The 21,595-nt window shown below is 40.9% G+C and overlaps 1 protein-coding gene across 2 annotated transcripts in view; it reads right to left on the minus strand.

Annotated features, from left to right (window-relative positions):
• The window catches only part of LOC132394078 (transducin-like enhancer protein 1), a 108,432-nt gene that overhangs the window by 34,604 nt on the left and 52,233 nt on the right, over positions 1-21,595 (minus strand). For both annotated transcript variants that reach the window (XM_059969782.1, XM_059969783.1), the window contains one exon: positions 918-1,037. In XM_059969782.1, the coding sequence (XP_059825765.1) occupies positions 918-1,037 (120 nt within the window). The remainder of the gene's footprint in view (positions 1-917; positions 1,038-21,595) is intronic.

A 21,595-nucleotide genomic window follows, 5' to 3' on the forward strand; every position in this document is an offset into this window, starting at 1 on the left:
CAAATCTATTTTTGACACAATATTCATGCATCTTGAAATTGGGATAAAGTTGACAGTAACTGTCAAAAGACATTTTATCTACACTGAAGACTCTCGGATCTTCTTACCAACAATTACAATGCATCTTTTTTATTGTGAGCATACAGTATCTAGAGGCACTGAGGAACTGGAGGGGGTTTTGGTGAATGGAAGGTAACCCTACTTTTCCTGTGGAGCCAGTAATTATGCCAGCTTTGCTAAGGTGATGATAGAGGAGACTGAGGATGAAGGTCCACATCAAGCTGAGATTTGGAGTTTAGCACTGGCAATAAAATGGGAGAGTGAAGAAAAGTGAAGGGTTAGAGGTCACACACCAAAAGTGAGGGCAAGCTGTTGTTGGAAGATTGGGGCTTGGAGGGAACTATTCATTGCAGTAGGAGCCAGGAGATAGGTAAGATTAGTCTCAGGATTGAGCTAAGTATTTCACTTACCTATAGGTCTCACAGTTTGGTGCTCTAAGATTAAGATCCTGTTTATTATTATAGGACTAAGATCAAGTTGTCCCAGGAGTGCCCAACAACAGGCACCAAATGCACAACGTGATCCAAGTTTCCTGGAAATAGTTCAGAGCTCAGATTACACTGAGTTAAATTAAGTTTCAATCACTTAGTACTGAAAATAAATCAGTGCTAGGCAATTGAATGTTTAGGCTTCCAATTCTAGGAAATTACCACATGAAATTAACCAAATGTTTCATTAAACCTAACATTTAAGTTCAATGGTTTCATTTTGTTAAAATTTCAGGAATGTGTTTATCTAAACAATTACCTAACTTCTATCTTTGTAAATGTACTCAAAAGAAATTAAAGCAAGCTTCTGAATGATTGCACTTGGTGGTGAGTCCTTACACTTATAAAGTCTAACCCATATATTCTTACATAGTGGCTCATGGAGTCCTTATCATCAACCTTCCTCTTCTTCACATCATTGGAATAATCAGGTCCATTCCTGCGCTTATCTGTGCCCCGCAGACCATCAGGTACCAGCAGGGAATTACTCTGTAAAGGCAGAACAGTGGTTTTCAAAAGAAAGTTCTTTTTTATTCCCCAATGCTGCCCATGACTGATTATGAAACTGAAATAAAAGTAATTATGAGTTTAATATATGCAGTGTCCTTAGAAATTATTGATTTTCTTCATGCATTAAAGAAAACAGTTGTTTAAAAATAGATGCATTACTCCGTACATATCAAACTTTCAACACTTTATTTTTAAAAGTGTAACCTGCAGGCTACATTGCCAACAAATGCCCAAGGGCGACAGGCATTTAACATATAATTAAGATTTTACTTGTACCCAGCCCATAAAGTCTGACAACATGTTTACTGTATCTTTTTGCCAAACACCAACTATTCAAGGAACAGGAGCCAACATTTCCCATTTAAATCTGCAGTTACATGGCCATTTCAATGCTTCACAATGATGAAAAGATACAAGTACAGAATCAGATGTCTAATTAAAGAAGGCATCATAGTCTCAGCAGTGAGGATTTTGAATCAGCTTTCCAATTTAAAGGTGTAGAAAAAGAAGATTGATTACCATAACATACCTAATGCAATGACATCTGCAGTAGATAGACAGTGTCTCAGTCTAAAAGTGCCAAGTACCCAGCCTAAAATCACACCAGCTTGTACAACCACCAATCATACAAAAGGCTGACTTTTCTCAAATTGGCACATGCAACTACAAAACTACATTTATTTCCTACAATAATAAAAATGACTTAATAGCTACTTTATTTTCTTTTTAAAAAAGCATATTAATTCAGTTTTGAAGCCTTACTAGTGTGTTTATAGTACTTAAACATAAGCCTTCCTCTCAGTTCTTTACCTTTCCTACTCTCCTGGTTTCAGCTATCGCCTTCTAGCTATCCTCCTTCCTCTCCTCCCAGCTTTTTATTCTGCCATCTTCTCCCATCCGTTCTAGATTTGAAGAAGTGTCTCCGCCCAAAACGCCGACTCTTTGTTCACTTCCACAGATGCAGCCTGACCTGCTGAGTTCCTCCAGCATTTAGTGTGTACTGCAATGGATTTCCAGCACCTGCAGAGTTTCTCATGTTTAGTAGTTAATCTAGCTCCTTTGAACCGACTAAATTACAGACCCTCAGGTACAAAATGATCAGGATACCCCAGTTTATTCCTACAGATACCAGGAACAGCTTCACATTTGCTGTTGCTCTGGAGCTCGAACCAAGCAACAAGAACAGGATTAAGTTTATTCATCTGAATTTAAAGGAAAATGAATACAAAGATGGTCCAAAAATACAATTCCATAAGTGCAGAACAATGATAAAATGGACTGATGCCCAGTTTTAATAAGCATTTATTAGTACACACATACCTTCTGAGGCATTTTACACCTAATTGCTGACCCATATGCTAAGCAATTTCAATGTTTCAGGGTCACATGGTACAAATTAATAGACTCACTGTTCTCATCTACCTCGATGTAACAATGAGCCATTTAACTATCCATGGGGGCAATTTGTTCAGTGATGCATTAAAGAACATGAACAATGCAAACTAAGTTGAGCGAAAGAAGCGTTTTAAATACTGAAGTAGTTCATGAGAAATTAAAACACGATTTGCAGCTAAGTGACAATCACACAGACACTGTCACTACTCTAAGTGTAGATTCCTCTCTATTTTATATAATACTGAGACAGAAAATGTGGTAGATATATCACTCTTTAGCTAAAGAACAGATAGCAACGTACTCATGAAAATAAAAGCCTTTGTTTAATGTATAAAATGGCACTGCAGTTTTCCAGTACAACCAAAATGATATAGAGTTACAAGCACAAAAAACAAGAAGGGTGCAGAACACTTCAAGTCCCATTTTGTCAACTTCTGCTTACTTGAGCAAGTGCTCCTCCAAGGCTAATACTAAGCTGTCTTTTATTCACGGTCAGTCAAGCTAAAGAACAGCCAGAGGTCTCAAGTAAATTATACAAGACTCCAATGAAATTTAATCCAGTGTAACCTCCTGTGTAACCTTTACTACTGGTTTGCAGCCAAAAGGCACAGTCTTCTGGAATCCTGACAAGACTTCATTTCCAGTGGCAGTCAGTTGTGGATTTAACTCTCTAACCAGTATGATATTGCTCATGAACTTCAATCCTACTAATGCCCAGCCCCCCACCTCCCACTCCACAGATGCACAAACAACAGGACAGCTCGTCTGAAGCCACATGAAACAAATGCAAGTTCTCTTTTTTTTAACAAAACACAAAGGATAATGATGTCTGGAAACTATTAAGTGGTATTAATCTAATCAAGAGATTTAAACCACAAGATTGAAGCTTCAGAAGTTCAGAATTGTCATCTGAATCCAATGATTAGATTTTTGGCTTGAAATCATTCCAAGGCTTTAATTTTACTGATATAAGGGGTTTATTTGCTTTTCATGTTGATGGCACATTAGTAGATGTTGATAGCCAGTACGTAGATCCTTACCAAAGCTGGATAACATTTATTGAAAGATTAACAACAATGACATTATTGTAAGTATATCGCAGAACAATTTGCTGTTGATAACAGGCGGATTCTTAAGCCAGTATCTATAATTTACCGACTGGAACTGAAACACCCTCAGTGAGAAGCTTCAATGGCATAAATTCTAAAGACCATCTCAAGGGGCAATGCAGGAGGAAGTGCTGTGGGCTGACCGTATATGGCAATTATCTTTATCCCATCAAATGACCTGCCCCCTATATTCCCAAAGTAATACTGATTTTGAACTTCAAATAGCAGCAAAATAATTAGCCTGGCACATAAATTGGACTGAGTTTTTGATGCAGCTCACAGTTTCACCTCTGAACCATTTTTAGTTATAAAAAAGTTTATTAGTGCTCTGGCATTTTATAGCATATTACAGCTGAGTACTTTGAGAAGGCTGCTTTAGGCCTATTTTGTTAATGTAACAACTTTGACCTTAGGATTAACAAGATTTAGAGCCCAGCTTATAAAATTCCCTGCAGTCATTCAAAATCATGCAGCTGTGGCAGGCTTTGGCAGTAACTACACTTAATCTTCAAGACCAGACATCTTCTCATTTCATGCTAGGTCAGAGTATTTTGGAATAGGCCAGGCAATGATCCGATGGCATTAATTCCATTTGCAATGTCAGATAGGCATAACTTCAAAATCACACAGCTCAGAGATATTGTGTAGAGCACTTCATTAAAACTAGGCTCTTCTATTGTAGTGTTAATAGCCTGACTAGAGTTTTTAAAAAAAATCTAACCAAATTATTCATCTTGCATTGTCCTAAAAATCCTGGAGTGGCTGTTCTAATCAACAAAGGCCAGATTTTACTGATTTTCAGTTGCAGTTCCCCTCAGTGTGGAAGTATGGAACAAGTTGGAGGTCAGATAGTGGGAAATCTGACCTCCCACTCTGCCCCTGGAATCAGTCCAATGCCAGTTCTATAACATACTAAGTTGAAAACATTCCGTACTTGGCCCCTCAGTACTTAACACAACCCAATTCATGGGGGCACCATCTTTCATTAAGAGTGCAGGTAAAGCAGTTTATATTTATCTTTTAATCCCTTTCTTTAGTTACCTTTTTCATCTGATTCTGAATATTGCCAATCAGAGATATGCAGTTACAGTGCAAAGCTACTTTAACAACACATTGCCGGAAGATCACTGTGGCAGCACCTCAAGATCTGCTCTGCCTGACAAAATGGCCACCATACAACAAGGGCTCCAGAACACAAGCCACATTGCTGTAACAAAAGTTATTGAGACTTGGAGGCCAGGACAGGTCAAGCACAATCTGACCAAATGGCTGGAATCCTCTCTCTTTTTTTTTTAAAAAGTATGTCAACTGTGGATTGAGGACGCCATATTGTGTGACGCCACGAGTATTCCTGATTAACTTTCTGCTTCTGGTTTGACTTACTGCTTGACCAATATTAAATGAGCAGAAATTTTCTTCCAAAATCAAGCTGCTGGATTCGGCACCTTGACATCGATCTGATTCCATCTTCTCCCTAGCCAGTGTTTGAAGCCGAAGTCACTTTTATCCTGAGCTGAGTTTCTGATTTTGTGTTTTCTTTCTTTCTAAGATTTGCATTTTATCTCCATAACAATACCATTCACAAACATGTTTTAACTCATCTCATCAACAAAACACTCATGTTAGTCTTTATCATCTCTAGATTCTAGGGTTACATGGTACTCCTGGATTTATCCTGATTTGCACTCAGTTCAAGTCATGATTCATCCACATGAGTTAGCTGGTAACAATTCAGTTTCAGAGCTTTCATCCTTGTATTCAAATTCCCCCATGGCCTCCAAACATGTGACTTGCAAGTAGAAGGACATTTAGTTATTCAAGTTTGCCTCACCATTCAAATAAATCATGCTTTATCAGATCCTAATCTCAGTTCTACATTACTGTTTACGCATTCTGACCTTTTCTTTCCTTGTTCATGATGAAGACTATATCCAACCTTGCCTTAAAGATTCTGTTTCCTCCACCCTCGTGGAAGAGGGTTCTAAAAGCTGATGATCCTCTGAGAAAAGAAGTTGCCTCATCTCAGCCTTCTGTGGGTGTTCCTTTGTTTTTTAAAACAGCGATCTCCAGTTCTACATTCTATTTCAAGAAGAAATATTCTCTCTGCATTCATCAGGATCTTATATTTCAATCACCCCATCTCACTCTTACTTCCCTATCTCCGTAAACTTTTCCAGATTTCCAATGATCCCAGCTATCAGTGGTCCATGATTTCTCTGATCGTCCAATTCAGGTTCATTTACTACATGTACATCAAAACACAGGGTGAAATACATTGTTTGCATAAACGATCAACATAATCTGAGGATGGGGGGTGGGGGGGGGGGGCATCAGCCAGCAAGTGTGGCCACACATTCTGGCACCAGCATAACATGCCTGTAATGTTCAGCAGAACAACGTAGCAGCAACAACAGTAAAACAAATCTCTTTCAAACTCATCCACACAGTCAGGCCTCCAAACCCAGCATTTCGGCCTCCAGCCTCTAGTAGACATACGGTTTCAGACCTCCCCAGTGGACTCACACACATCAGGCCTCTGACCTTTAGTCACAATGACCCATGGCTTTGACCCTCAGACTTTGACCTCAACTTCCGGACGAGCCACCTTCAGCCTTTGACCATCAGGCTTTGATTTTCTGAAGCGACCCTAGAATTCGCCAACCACAGGAACTGAACTCCAGCACGAGAGTTCTGGACTCGCCTGGATCTCCAATCCCAGTATTCGCCACCCTGGACAGCCAGCAGACCTTGCTCCTCCTGCCCGCAGAGATCTCCAATCCCGGATTACACTGACCTGAAGGGCTCATCCTCTGGGCCTGCCAACCCCCGCCATTGAGCGTGGATATCATCTGTAGTGCTTTCCAACCCACCTCAGTCCATGGGGATTGCTGGCCTTCAACCACGGAACGCTCGGATCTGGACTCCGGCTTCAACTCTAGCCTGTCCCTAAGGTCTAACCTGACCACCACACTGTTCCCAAAACCAGCCCTACAAACCTAAAAAAGCAATTAAATCAGAGTCACAACTTTGACAGTTATCACAGATCTGTGCCATCTTGACCAATTTTCATTGCAGATAATAGCCATGCATTCAGTTACCTTGGTCTCAAGCTCTGGAATTTCTTCCCCAAAACACTCTTTCCTCATCAAGGTAATTCCTCAAAATCAGACTGAGCTTTTGGTGACCTTTTTCTGTATGTAGTGCATAGTCCAATTTAGTCTGCTAACACCCTGAAAACTGCTTGGAATAGTGTCATCAAGTAAAAAGTGTTTGAGGAATTGAGGAAGTTGTTATTAATTTATTACGTAGTAGGTTCAGTAAAGTATAAACTAAATTTTTCTTCTCTCCCAGCCTGTGGTTGTTTTTTCATTTCTGATCAACTTGTTAGCCTGGCACTAATTGTGAAGAAACAACTCAGGAGATTATGCCAAAACAAACAGATAGGAACAGCAAAACTAATTAGCTTAACACAAAACCTGACACCACCCAGATTCAAATTCTGCTCACGAGCTATCATGTCTCACTCACGCATCTAACCATGCACTATAAGCTATTATACAAACAAAACAATTTTGTTACTTCACACAGTTTGAATGCAAACTCTTCCTGCACAATCCAGAATGCTCTCCCACTTTATTCTGAAGGTGCACATTCATAATTTGGTCTACAGTTCCACAAGTACCAGCTATCGTCTGAAATGTACCTTCTTGGTGTTGGTAATTAGTGAAATGGCAGTATTTCAATCAGCAATTCCACAATGGGAAATCTTAACAACTGGACTTGAATGTTTTCAAAACCTAGTAAGTACACAGCTAATTACAAAAACTGCCCTATGGTTAGAGCCATAGCATCTCAAAGTCCAAATTCCGGTTCCCAAAGATTGCCCTTTGAAAACACATTCTTGAATCTCAACGACGTAGCTGTGATACCTGAAAATGTGTGTGAAGAGTCAGTGCAGGGATAACAACTTAACTATAGTAAATCCAAATGCAAGAATGCCTTAAGTAATCAAGTTGACAGTACTCTTTTCATTCTTATTCAGAATCTAGGCGTGGTCAGCAAGGCCGGCACTGAGCTGTCAAAATTCAACATTATTATCAATGTATGTATATTATATACAACATTGAGACTCATCTTCTTCCAAACAGCCTCAAAACAAAGAAACAGTACAATTCACTAAATGTGCATACACATACACACAAGACTATCACGTATCTAATTTGGAAAAAGAGGACAAATCATGCAAATAGCTTAGAAGTAGTAAATAGAAGTATATGGAACATGAAATGCAGAATCCTGAAAGTGAGTCCACAGCTGCAGAGTTCTTTCAGCACTGAAGCGAGTGAAGTCCATCAAAGAGCACAATGCCTGCAGGCCAACAACTGCCCCCAAACCTGCCAGTGTGGGATGCTGGTCTCCTGCACCTCCTGCCCGATGGTATTAGTGAGAAGAGAAGGAGACCAAACACAGGTAGATGGCACTGAACACCTGCTCATTTCCCACTCTCCTCCTCAGTGATTTTAATCTTGCTTGATTCTTTAATTGGTGCACAATAATGGCGCTGACCACAGATTTGTCTTCTACCATCAGGCCTCGACACAGCATCCAGCCCCAGTGATGACCACCGTGGCCATACCTGCACCCTCGAGAATCTAGTTCACCATATCCCCCAGAAGATCACAAAAGCGCCTGATCATTTCGTCAGTTCAAAAGTACAGCCTTAAAAAGGAAACTACAGACTGCATTCTGCAGCGATCACAGTTCAGAATAAGTATATCTACTAGACGCAGAAGTTCCCAACCTGGGGTACATGGACCCCTTGCTTAATGGCATTGGTCCATGGCATAAATAAGGTTGGGAACCTCCCTGCTAGAGTATCAGGTAGATTCACGAGCTGTCTGAAAAACATTGCCATTGGCCTATCTGTAATCCTTAGTTTTGATGTAGTCCTTCCCATGAGAGTTCTCTCAAGCTGCTATTGGGGAAGTTCTGGGATTTATACACTGCGGTGATCAAAGAAGGGCAATTTATTTCCAAGGCAGGATGCTAAGCACCTTGGAAAAGAATACAAACAGCATGGGTTTTTAGTTTTTATTTTCCTAGTAGAGCAGTCACAGGTTTTGGAGGTACTGGCAGAATAGCTTAGGTGAGTAAATACAGTATATTTTGTAGGTGATAGCCATTGCAGCCAAGCTAGTGGATGAGGTGCCAATCAAAATGCTCTGCTTAGTCCTGGAGGGCATTGACTTTCGTGAGTATTTGTCAAGCTGCACTGATTCAAGTGGCAAATGGAGATATTCTATTACATTCCTGGCTTGTGATTTCTAAATAGTGCACAATGGCTACCTCCTGATTGCTCTTGTAGCCATAGGATTTGTTTGGCTTGGCCCAGTTGAAAATTTACTCGATGGTGATCCTCACAATCATGATGGTAATATGATGATGAGTACTATAGCTCCACCTGCCACTAAAGGCAGGATTTACTAGCGGCTACCCATTTCAATCTGACTTCCTAACACGTTGGTCCATAGCCACCTCTAATGCCATGGTGAGATCACAGCTTAGATTAGAGGAGCAGTACCTCATCAACCATCTGGGTAGCCTTCAACCCGATGGGATGAGTATCAATTTCTCTAACTTCCTGTAATTTGTCACTCTTCCTCCTCCTCTCTTTTTCCATTCCCCATTCTGGTTCCCCTCACCCCTTCTCTTCTCCTCACTTACTCCCTCTGGTTCTCCTTCCCTTTCTTCCTCAATCTACAGACTTTTTTCAGTCAGATTCACTTTTCTTCAGCCCTTTACCTCTTCCACCTATCACCTCCCAGAATTTATTCCCCCATCCTCCACCCACCTACCTTCCCCCTCACCTGCCAAAACATCAACTATTTACTCCCTTACATAGATGTTGCTAGGTTCCACCAACTTTGTGTGTTTTGCTCAAGATTTCCAGTATCTGCACAATCTCGTGTTAATCATCTATCTGGCAATATGACAATATAATTTTATTACTTTCATCTATATTTATTTAGAGATACAGTGCAAAACAGGCCATTCCAGCCCAACTAGCCACACCGCCCAACAGTCCACCTATTCAACTCTAGCCTAATGATGATAAACCTCAGGACAATTTACAATGGCCGACATGTGGACAGTGGGAGGAAACACATGTGGTTCACAGGGGAAACATACAAACTCCTAATAGACATGCCATAATTTAACTCCAAACTCTGGAACGCCCCAAGCTGTAACAGCATTGCACAAGCCGCTGTGCTACTGTGACACCCCATATGATATCTGACATTATATGATAACGATGATAGTTCTTGAATGCCAAGGATAGATGGCTAGACTTTGTTATTACAGACCACCTTGGCCTGCCAATCTGGTGTCACTTTAACAACCCGTGCCTGAATCTGGTCTCACTCTTCTCACATGTGGGCATTGGCTGCTGTAACAAATGCTGTGAAAGAAGCAGCAAATATCCCCACATTTGATCATAAGATGGGATGGCTATTGATGAAGCTGCTGAAGATGTCTGAACCTAGCACACTGAGGAACTCCAGCAGGGCCTGGGATGCTTGAACTGAAGTGCAACCATTTTTCCATGTGCAAGGCTTGACTCCAGCCACTGAAGTGTTTTCCTCCAGGTGCACATTATCTTCACTTCTACTAGGGAACCTTAAAATCACTTTTGGCCAGTGATCAGGACTGTGAGAATGTGTGGAACTGAATGGTCCTGGTGAAGCCATCATTGGTGAATATATTCTCAGTAGCCACTTATTAGCTATCTCCTGTACTTACTAAAGTGGCCACTGAGTGTATGTTCATAGTCTTCTGCTGCTGTAGCCCATCCACTTCAAGGTTCACAGTATTGTGCATGCAGTGAGCTGTTCTGCACAGCACTGTTGTGACACGTGGTTATTTGAGCTACTGTCTCCTTCCTGTCAGTTTGAACCAGTCTGGCCACTCTCCTCTGACCTCTCTCATTAGCAGGGCATTTTCACCTACAGAACTACTGCTCACCTGATGTTGTTTTGAGATTTTTGTTTCTTGCACGATTCTTTGTAAACTTTAGAGATAGTTATGCGTGAAAATCCCAGGAGACTATCATTTTCTGAGATACTCAAACCACCCCATCTGGCACCATCAACCATTTCATGGCCAAAGTCACTTATATCACATTTCTTCCCCATTCTGGTGCTTGGTCTGTACAACAACTGAACCTCTTGGTCACACCTGCCTGCTCCCATATGATTGGCTGATTAGATATTTGCATTAATGAGCAGGTGCACATGTGTACCTAATAAAGTGTCTATTTCATAGGATTGTCAACCACACCTTCCATTACATTGTTGATGGCTAAGACTAGACTGGCCAAAAGTTAACCGGATTGGAGTTGTCCTACTTTTGTGAACAGAATGTAGCTGAGCAATTTTCCATAACTTCAGGCAGATGTCAGGGTTGGAACTATACTGGATTCTTGGCTAGTGCTCCAGCTGGTTAACACTTAACGACCTGAAGGGCCTTGCTATCCACAGATGGAGACGAGATACTCAAGTTCAACACTTACGTGTTAGGACTCCTCTCCCTTTGACTAACCAGTTCTAACTAGATATCCTAATGTTTTCATACCAGCACAACCTGCTTCAATACATTTCCTCATGATTGAAATACACATGAAATGCATGATAGAAGCCCCAAGTGATCATTTTTCCATGGATTTTCCCATTCAATTGACTAGATATTCTCTAGCAGAGTTCTTGGTTTATATCCTTAGGCATGTGATCCTTGAGTGACATTACACACCAATTCAGGAACTCAAGGTTCCAATCCTGATGCAATGTATAATATTCCATTTTACTTGAAATCTCACAGTAATGGCATTGTCTGAGGGAGGAGCTTTGCCAGCTGCCCCCATTTCAGAAATTCACTTTGGGCTGACAGTTTTGCTCTGGCTGTTGAGGAACATAGAAACAAAGAAAGCCTACAGCACAATATAGCCCCTCAGCCCACAATGCCATGCTGAACATATACATATTTTAGAAATTACTAGGGTTACCCATAGCCCGCTACTTTTCTAAGCTCCGTGTACCTATCCAGGAGTCTCTTAAAGGATCCTATCGTATCCGCCTCCACCACCATTGCTGGCAGCCTATTCCACGCACTCACCACTCTGTGTAAAAAAAACTTGCCCCTGACTTGCCTCTTGCCTCTGTGCCTACTTCCAAGCATCTAAAACGGTGTCCTCTCATGTTAGCCATTTCATCCCTGGTAAAAAGCCTCTGACTATCCATACGATCAATTCGTCTCATCATATTATACACCTTTATCAAGTCACCTCTCATTCTACATCACTTCAAGGAGAAAAGGCCAAGTTCACTCAACCTGTTCTCATAGGGCATGCTCCCTAATCCAGGCAACATCCTTGTAAATCTTCTCTGCACCCTTTCTATAGTTTCCACTTTCTTCCTGTAGTGAGGTGACCAGAACTGAGCACACTATTCCAAGTGGAGTCCTAGAAAGCTGTAACATTACCTCTGGGCTCCTAAGCTCAATCCCACGGTTGAAGGCCAATACACCATGTCACCATGTGCCTTCTTAACTACAATCAACCTGCGCAGCAGCTTTGAGTGTCCTATGGACTCGGACCCCAAGATCCCTCTGATCCTCCACACTGCCGAGGGTCTTACCATTAATACTATATTCTGCCATCATGTTTGACCTACCAAGATGAACCATCTTATCAATGTCACACTCTAACCTCTGACAGTCCTCCACACTATTCACAACACCCCCACCCTTTGTTTCTTGGTATGTTATCCTAAGTTCCATTTTGCAACTCTGGAGCAAACAGACATAGAGTACTTTTGGTCTTGCAGTCCAGGAAGTAAAGTTAAAGCTGGAAAAAAAATCTTTCTCTAATACGCAGCAGGGTTTGTAAAACACAGATCTTCCTAAATTATTGTGGGGATATATAAAGAGCACATTTCACATGACATTCTGCCAGGAGCTTGAGGTGGAAGGAAAAAGAAAAAGTGGGACAGGGCTTATCTGGTGCAAGAATAAAACCTACTGATCAAGTGGCCATCTATAATCTGGACTTGGACCATTCTGCTGACCCGCAGAAAGTAAAATGTGGAAAATAATCTTTTACCTTCTCCTGGGTAAAAAAAAAGACAATCCTTTGAATAAGTAACATCTGGTTGTAATAAATCACTGTGTTAATTTACACACACAAAAAATGAAAATTATTGCTTTCTCTCTGTTATTTTGTAACGTGTCAAGGTGATTTGCTATGTAACACATGTAGGTGATTTTTCCCAAACATTGATGCATGCTGTACTTTATTTTTAATCTGTTAGTGCAGAATATACATTTACTTAAAGCACCTCAATGTTTCCGTTACTAAATTAGCCAAGGAGACCAAATACAGTTTTTCCAACTATTACTTAAAAACCATTTTAATGCTTATCATAGCATTGCTTCCTGTCATTATGAACTATGTGGTTTGAAGTCTGCATAATGGCTAATCTGGGCCCTCAAGATGACTCTCTTGCCAACAGAATTCAAAAGGAAAACCTCAAGAGGCAAATGCAAATCATCTTTTGAAAGAAAAACCCAATCGTGCATCACAAGCAAGATGGCAGGCTCCCTAATGTGAAAATAATGCCTATTATTCAGCTATGTTTCCTCAGCTGCCAAACCAATCCCCATGGGACCAATAATTTGCAGGCTGTAAGAAATAAAGGAAGCATGTCTGAAAAACAGACCTGAAGCCCATGACAACTCATTTATCCTCACCAGCCTAAACTCAAGCATAATGTGGTTAATGCACGAATAACCTCATAGTGTTGATAAATAACTTGGTGTGCTGTGCATTTAAACAATTAGATAGTCATTAAGCACCAAATAATATTATATGATAATTCCATGCTGCACCTGGTGCAAATTATGACATTTTAATTCACCTACATACTCATTATGATACACTTTATGCATGTGTGGCTAACTGCATCTTAATGAAAGAAACATAATAGGGGAAAGAACAAAGTATGTTCAAGCGTTAAAAAAGATGTAATTTTCAAAGATGACCTCTGTACACACGAGGAGAGTAATTAGCAGAGTACGAAACAAGCTAAGGATTTCTACTGCCTCATCAAGGCCACATTACAGTATGATGAACAGAATTTAAGAGTGGCAATTGTAAAATGTCATGGACAATTTGTTATAAAGGCACAAAATGAAAGAGCTCAAACAACTGCAAATTAAAGTGCTTCGCCCATAAAAGTAGAAATATGTTAATTTCTATTACTTTCTGAAAAGGCAATAAGCTATCCATTTTGAACATAAAAATGATTTATATCATATCCAAAGCTACCCGTTTTCTAGACACAAAATGCACATTTCAGGTGTGCCAATCTAGCAGTATATGTGCACCAGGCAGGACCCACACAGGTCCCATGCCTCACTTGAATGTTACCAGCACTCTCTGGTGTTAAGCAGTAGTTGATATAATTAGTGGAATGGAGGAAGATGGAAAATAAATAGAAGCAATTAAAGAAACAAGGAAAGCTTAAAATAGATAATAATGGAGATGTTTGTCAGTAGTAGGCTGCCCTGTTCCACCACCTGCTCAATTCCCCTCTCCTCACCATTAATGTATCACTCCAAAGCACAATTCAAGGAGATTGAGAGCAGGGGAAAAGACTCTATCCAGCGCAGCGACAGCCCCTCAAACTTTAAATTCCAACTGCGTTCTAAGGCATCAATACCCGTCCTTTACTACAAGGTCAGACATCGAGTTACTGACAAACTTAGGCAAAATATGACATCAGACATAGGAGCAGACAGAGGGTGTCCAGTCTTTGAACCTGGTATCCTATTCATCAAGATTTTGACTGATTCTCTGTGTCAGAGCCATTTTTCTGAACTATTCCCACACCTGTGGGTTCCTTTATATCTGGGAAAATGGTAATATCCGTTTTGAATCCCGAAGTCTCAAACCATCAGGTTCAAGATACATCCCTTCAACCATTTGATGTTTGAATCAACTGGCAAAACCCAAATCACAATTTAGCAACACTTTGCATCAGAATGGATTTTGTACTTTTTTGGTTCTTTGCTATTTCTTGTAAGAGTTGTGTATAATTTATGTTGTTCATGGGAGTGCTGTGTATGTGATCCTATGAGTGTGCGACACTGCTGCATTAGGGTTCTTGTTGCATCTGCACATAAAGGCACTTGTGCATATGACTTAGACTTTAAACGAACTTTACAACGAACTCCACAGTCCTTCAGGATAGAGGATTTCAGGATTCACTCTCCTCTGACTGAAGTAATGATGTCAATTCAGTCTTCAACTTCCCACCCTCTGCACTTGTACTGCCTTCCATTGGAGAAAATTCTACAGGGTCACCATCCTCTGGGTGAAGAAATTCCTTCAAACAGAGTATGTGTTATAATTGGTGTACTCGGTAACCTGACGTCATGACTCTGGTTCTGGACTCTCCAGCCAATGAGAAGGTTCTATCTGCATCAAATCCATTTTAAGATTTCAACTCTAAACACTAGTAAATTTAAACATTTCTGACTCAGTCTCTCCTTGTACTTCATTCTCTTCATCCCAGCAATCAGTCCAGTGAATCTTCTTTGTACTTTCTCCATATCCAGAACATTCGTCCTCAGATAAACTTAGATGAATTATACTGCAGAAGACCATTCTGTCCTTTGTGTTTGAGCAAGATCTCTACTGGAGCAACACAGTAATTCAAAGATCTCCAGCCTCTTCTCCAGAGCCTTTCAAATTTTCTACATTCACTTCCTTTTTGAGAGTCACAATAAAAACAGTCTTTAGAAATCTTTGAGCACTGCATTCCAGATTCTAACCATATACAGCAGGAATGTTTTCCCTCATGCTACTAATTTCATTTTCATTTTCATCTACTTTATACCTGAGACCTCTATGAACACAACCAATGCTGCACAACATGAGGCTCAATAAGGTTATGTGCAATGACAGTAAGATATCTCTGCCAATAAACCCCAATGCAGCATTTTTGCAACTCTTCACAGCTCACAGCACTACCCAGCATCAAATTATGTATCACCTGCAATCTATCCAAGAAATTGAAAATAGTTGGGGTTCTAACACTGATCCCAGTGGAATCCAGCATCACTGCCTGCCACCTTAAAAAAAATGATCCATTTACTGAGACTGTTTCCTGCCTGTGAACAAATTCTAAATCCATGCTCATTCTCAATCCCATGTGCTGTAATTTTACATACTAACCTCATATGAGAGATATTATCAAAAGTATTCTAAGTGACTGAAATTGCCACATCCACTGTTCTAAACTTGAGAGAATATTTAATCCCTTTTCACACAACAGATAGGCCATCTCTGGAACCAAGTCTTTTGAAACTTCATTGGACGTCTTTTATAATAAAACAAAAGAGAGGGAAGACAGAGGATTGGGGAGCTTTTAAAAACTTGCAGAAGGAAACTAAGAAAATTATTTGGAAGGAAAAGATGAATTATGAGAGGAAACTGGCAACTAATATCAAAGAAGATACTAAAAGCTTTTCTAAGTATATAAAGGTTAAAAGAGAGTCAAGGGTAGATATAGGAGGACGCTAGAGATATTGTAATGAGAGACGCAGAGATGCCAGAGGAACTGAATGCATATTTTGCATCAGTCTTCACAGTGGAAGTCAAATCTGCAGTATACTGGACACTCAAGAGTGTCAGGGAAGTTAATTTTGTGCAGTGAAAATTATAACTAAGAAGGTGCTCAGGAAGCTTAATGGTCTGCAGGTGGATAAATCTCTTGGACTTGAAGGAATGCAACCTCAGGTTCTGAAGGAAGTAGCTGGAGAGATTGTGGAGGCACTAACAATGATCTTTCAAGAGTTGATAGATTCTGGCATTGTACCGGGTGACTGGAAAATTGCAAATGTTACTCCGCTATTTAAGGGTGGGAGGCAGTAGAAGGGCAACTATTGACCTGTTAGCCTGACATCAGTGGTTGGGAAGTTGTTGGAATCAATTGTTAAGGATGAGATTATGGAGTACCTGGAGGCAGACGACAAGATAGGCCAAAGCCAGCATGGTTTCCTGAAAGGAAAATCCTACCTGACTAACCAACTGCAATTCTTTATGGAAATTACAAGGAGGGTAGACAAAGGAGATGCAGTGAACATGGTGTGCTTGGATTTTCAGAAGGCTTTTGATAAGGTGCCACACGAGACTGATTAGCAAGATAAGAGCCCATGGAATTACAGGGGGGTGACTAGCATGGGTGGACATTTGGCTGATCGGCAGAAATGGAGAATGGGAATAAAGGGATCCCATTCTGGCTGGCTGCTGGTTACCAGTGGAGTTCCACAGGGGTCGGTGTTGGGACCACTGCTTTTTATGACACATGTCAATGATTTGGACTATGGTATTAATAGATTTGTGGCTAAATTTGTCGATGATACAAAGGTAGGAGGAGGAGCAGGTAGTGTTGAGGAAACAGAGAGCCTGCAGAGTCACTTAGATAGTTTAAAAGAAGTGGCAAATGAAATACAATGTTCGAAAGTGTATGGTCATGCACTTAGTGGAAGAAATAAACTGGCAGACTATTATTTAGATGGGGAGAGAATTCAAAATGCAGAGATGCAAAGGGACTTGGGAGTCCTTGTGCAAGATACCCTAAAGGTTAACTTCCAGACTGAATTGGTTGTGAAGAAGGTGAATGTAATGTTACCATTCGTTTCTAGAGGTATAGGATACAAGAGCAGGGATGTGATGCTGAGGCTCTATTAGGTATTCGTGAGACCACACTTGGAGTATTGTGTGCAGTTTTGGGTTCCTTATTTTAGAAAGGATATACTGACATTAGAGAGGGTTCAAAGAAGATTTCTGAGAATGATTCCAGGAATGAAAGGGTTACTGTATGAGGAACGTCTGGCAGCTCTTGGGCTGTATTCCCTGGAGTTCAGGAGAATGGGGGGGGGGGGGGATCTCATAGAAATATTCCGAATGTTAAATGCCTGAACAGATTAAATATGGCAAAGTTATTTCCCATGATCGGGGATTCTAGGACAAGAGGGCATGACTTCAGGATTGAAGGACATCCATTTAGAACTGAAATGCGGAGAAATTACTTTAAGTCAGAGGGTGGTAAGTCTGTGGAATTTGTTGCCATGAGCAACTGTAAAAGCCAAGTTACTGGCTGCATTTAAGGCAGAGATAGATAGATTCTTGATGAGACAGGGCAACAAAGGATATGGGGGGAGGCAGGTGAGGGGGGATGACTGGAAGAATTGGATCAGCCCATGATTGAATGGTAGAACAGACTCGAATGGTCTACTTCTGCTCCTATATCTTATGGTATTATGGTACATACATCCAAAACAGCACATGGTACTCCAGGCATTCGCTCAGTAAAGCCTTTAAAAAAAGCAGGTCTTTTGTACTTAATTCTCCTATGAATATACCTTTTGCCTTCCTAATCAGTTACTGAATATATATGTTGGTTTTCAGTTAACCTTACTCCATTTGAATATCAGCACTAATGAATCTTGCACTGTTTAAGAAATGCTCTGCTTTTCTGTTTGATGTGCCAAGTGGATTACCTTTCATTTTTTCCACATTATATTTTATGCCATTTCCTCTTTCATCTATTCAGCTTACCCAAATCCCCACATCTAATAGTGAAGAAGTCCACAGTGCAAATACCAAGATCTGGTGAGGTAATGCGGTCATGTGGCAGATAATGACCACGATCAGCATGAGTCTGTTGAAGTACTTCTCTTTAATATTCGATTAATTTTCCATAATCACTATTCACAGAGTTACTGAAATGAAGTGCAATTGGACCTGCCACACAAGTGCTGACGCTAATTGTTTACCTCATAGGCCGTGTGTTCTGCACTGACCGGCTCACTTCCGGACTCCGAAAAGTCCTCGCGAACACACACCAGGTAAAATCAAGTGACACAAGTTCAATTTGCTTAGAGGAGTTTGATTGTACTCAAACTCCTTGTGCTCATCACACTTTGATTGGCATGTCATCTGCTCCCTTCACTATCAGCAAACTTGAACAGTGTATGCCACCTTAAAGACACACCCAACACTTCTTGGCAGTAACTCTCAAACCTAGGACATGTAATACTTAATAAAGTAAGATGGGAAATCCATCATATCCAGTACACCTTCTCAATTTTAACTTGCATGCTTAATTTTCAAGGACTCTTCACCATGTTCTCAATACTTACAGCTCATTTCTTTTCGTATTTACATAGTTTGTGTCTTTCACACAATGGTCAAATGCCCAGGTTGGTGCGGTTTTTCATCGATTCTGTTATGGTTATTATTCTATTATGGATTTATTGAGTGTGCCCATAAGAAAATGAATGTCAGGGATGTATATGGCGGCATATATGTACTTTGATAATAAATGGCAGAGCGGGAAAAAGCTGTTCTTAAGCTGTTAAGCGTGGTTCTTTGAGCTCCTGGACCTCATTCATAGTGGTAGTAATGAGTAGAGGGCATGTCCCAGAAGGGTCATTAAAACCTAGATGCAAAGACTCATTGCACAAGAGAGATACTTGGCACTAATGAGCTGGATAAAAGGAAATCTACCCTTGACACCCTGGAGGTATGGCCTCATGAGCTCTGCTGAAAACCATGATAAGGGACCATCCTTCAGAAAGCTGTAATTGTGTGCATTGAGGCAATTGAGAAACAGCCTTCTTGAGGTGCTCCATCTCAAAGATCTTAAGAGTTTGCTCCTGATAGGTGCTGACGAAGTCTATAAACCTCCGTGCCTCTTTCCATCCAGTACCTTGGAGCTTCCATAGTAGGCAATGGTGCAACCTGTCAGAATGCTCTGTCATACATCTGTAGAAATTTGCAAGAGTATTTGGTAGCATCCCAAATCTAAAAATCCCAATGAAGTATAACCACTGATGTGCCTTCTTCATGATTGCCTCAGCATGTTAGGCCAAAGACAGATCCCCAACCAGTGAAGTGTAAAGGTAACTAACATTTGCAGTATCATTGATACTGGACTCAAACCCAACAATTATATACCAGTTTAAGGAAATTTGTTTCTTGAAAATGTCAAAGTTTTCCTGGGATTCATTCACTGAATTAGAACTTAGACTTGATCATTCTAACCTCCAGGTCTCATCTCTGCTCGAGATGAAATTAGTGGAGCTCAATCTCAGAACCTGCTGAAGCATGAAAACTTTAGATAACCTCTAACCATACAAAGAAGCAAGAACAATAGAGCACAGCACAGGTCCCTCTGCCCACAATGTTGTGCCACCCCTTAAACCCTGCCTCCCATATAACCCCCCCCCCCACACCTTAAATTCCTCCATATACCTGTCTAGTAGTCTCTTAAATTTCACTAGTGTATCTGCCTCCACCGCTGACTCAGGTAGTGCATTCCATGCACCAACCACCCTCTGAGTAAAAACCCTTCCTCTAATATCCCTCTTGATCTTCCCACTCCTTACCTTAAAGCCATGTCCTCTTGTATTAAGTAGTGGTGCCCTGAGGAAGAGGCGCTGGCTGTCCACTCTTTTTCTCTTAATACCTCACAGGAAGTTAAAGCACAGCACTTTAGATGCTCTTGTATGAAAACGTAGCTGGACTTTGATAAAGTCGTCCTGTCACCTGCAGAAGTGAAGCCCCCCAGCTCCTCACAACCATGAGAGGATTTGGAAATGGACCATTCCAAATTGTGTCAGCAAATCAGGAAAATAGCCTCAAAGCACATAATTACAGCCTTCTGAAGAAATGGTCCCTTGATGTGGTTTTCATCAGAGCTCATGAGGCCACACCTCCAGGGTGTCAAGGGTACATTTACTTTTGCCCAGATTATTTGTGCCAATGAGTCTTGGCATCTAGGTTTTCTACCCTCATGGTATCAGTGCTAACCAGATGGAAGCAGCTTGCTCATCTATCTTCTGTTCTTCCATTCCTGGCAGTTGATCTGGGGTTGAGGGTTGCCAATGCATTTCTAAGACCTCCTGAGGCAGAGTCTTTGCAGAGATACATTCACCACGTAAATATGTACAGACAAGACTACTGGTAAGGAATGGACAAAAGAGATAGTGAAAACATCAGCCCAAGTTGTCTCAATTATCATGCAGAGGAGCTTCTCCTTTAACCTGGGAGAGGCATTTGAGCCCAAAGGAACTCCCACCTCCTGCCTGATACACCAGCTGGTTGTTCCTTGCAGCTTCAAGAAGCTACTATTGTTAACATAGCAGATCTCTCTTACCATGACATGTTGTGTGAAGTCATGACACCATTTATTGCATTGCTCCATATTACTTTGGATATTGTTCTAAGTGGACAGCTCAGCTGTCACTTTGAGGAGATTTGGTGTCTCAAAGCAAATTTCCTTTTATGTATCATGTATCATTCTGTCTGGTTGCATCACAGCCTGCTATGGAGCCCCCAGTGCACAGGATGACTAGAGGCTGCCGAGGGTTGCAGTTCCATCATGGAACAACCTCCCCCCCCCCCCCCCCCCCCCCCCCCATCAAGGACATCTTCAAGAAGTGGTGCCTTCTCGAAGGCAGCATCCATCACTAAAGACCCGCATCATCTGTGATATGCCTTCATTTCATTTCTCCTGTCAAGGAGGAGGTATAGAAGCCTGAAGACCCACATTCAATGATACAGATACAATCTTTTGCCCTTGATCATAACATTTCTGAACAGTCCACAGACATTACCTTATTTTCTTTGCACCATTTTTTTTGTAATTTACAGATTTTATGACTTACACTGTACTGTAACTGCAGAATAATGGATTTCCATCATGTAAGACAGTAATATTTAAATTATTTTTATTGTCTCCATCATTTCCTTGATCCTTGGCAGGTGTCTGGCATTCACTATGGATATCATTTACTAGGAACACACAAGGAAGTAAGGCAATAGGTATGCTCTGTCCTGTCTTGTGTCTTTATGTTAGTTATGGTAGCCATTAAATTTGGCAGAATTAGTTGGACAACACTAACAATATC

This window comes from Hypanus sabinus, chromosome 5, assembly GCF_030144855.1.
Source record: "Hypanus sabinus isolate sHypSab1 chromosome 5, sHypSab1.hap1, whole genome shotgun sequence".
Classification (NCBI taxonomy): Eukaryota; Metazoa; Chordata; class Chondrichthyes; order Myliobatiformes; family Dasyatidae; genus Hypanus; species Hypanus sabinus.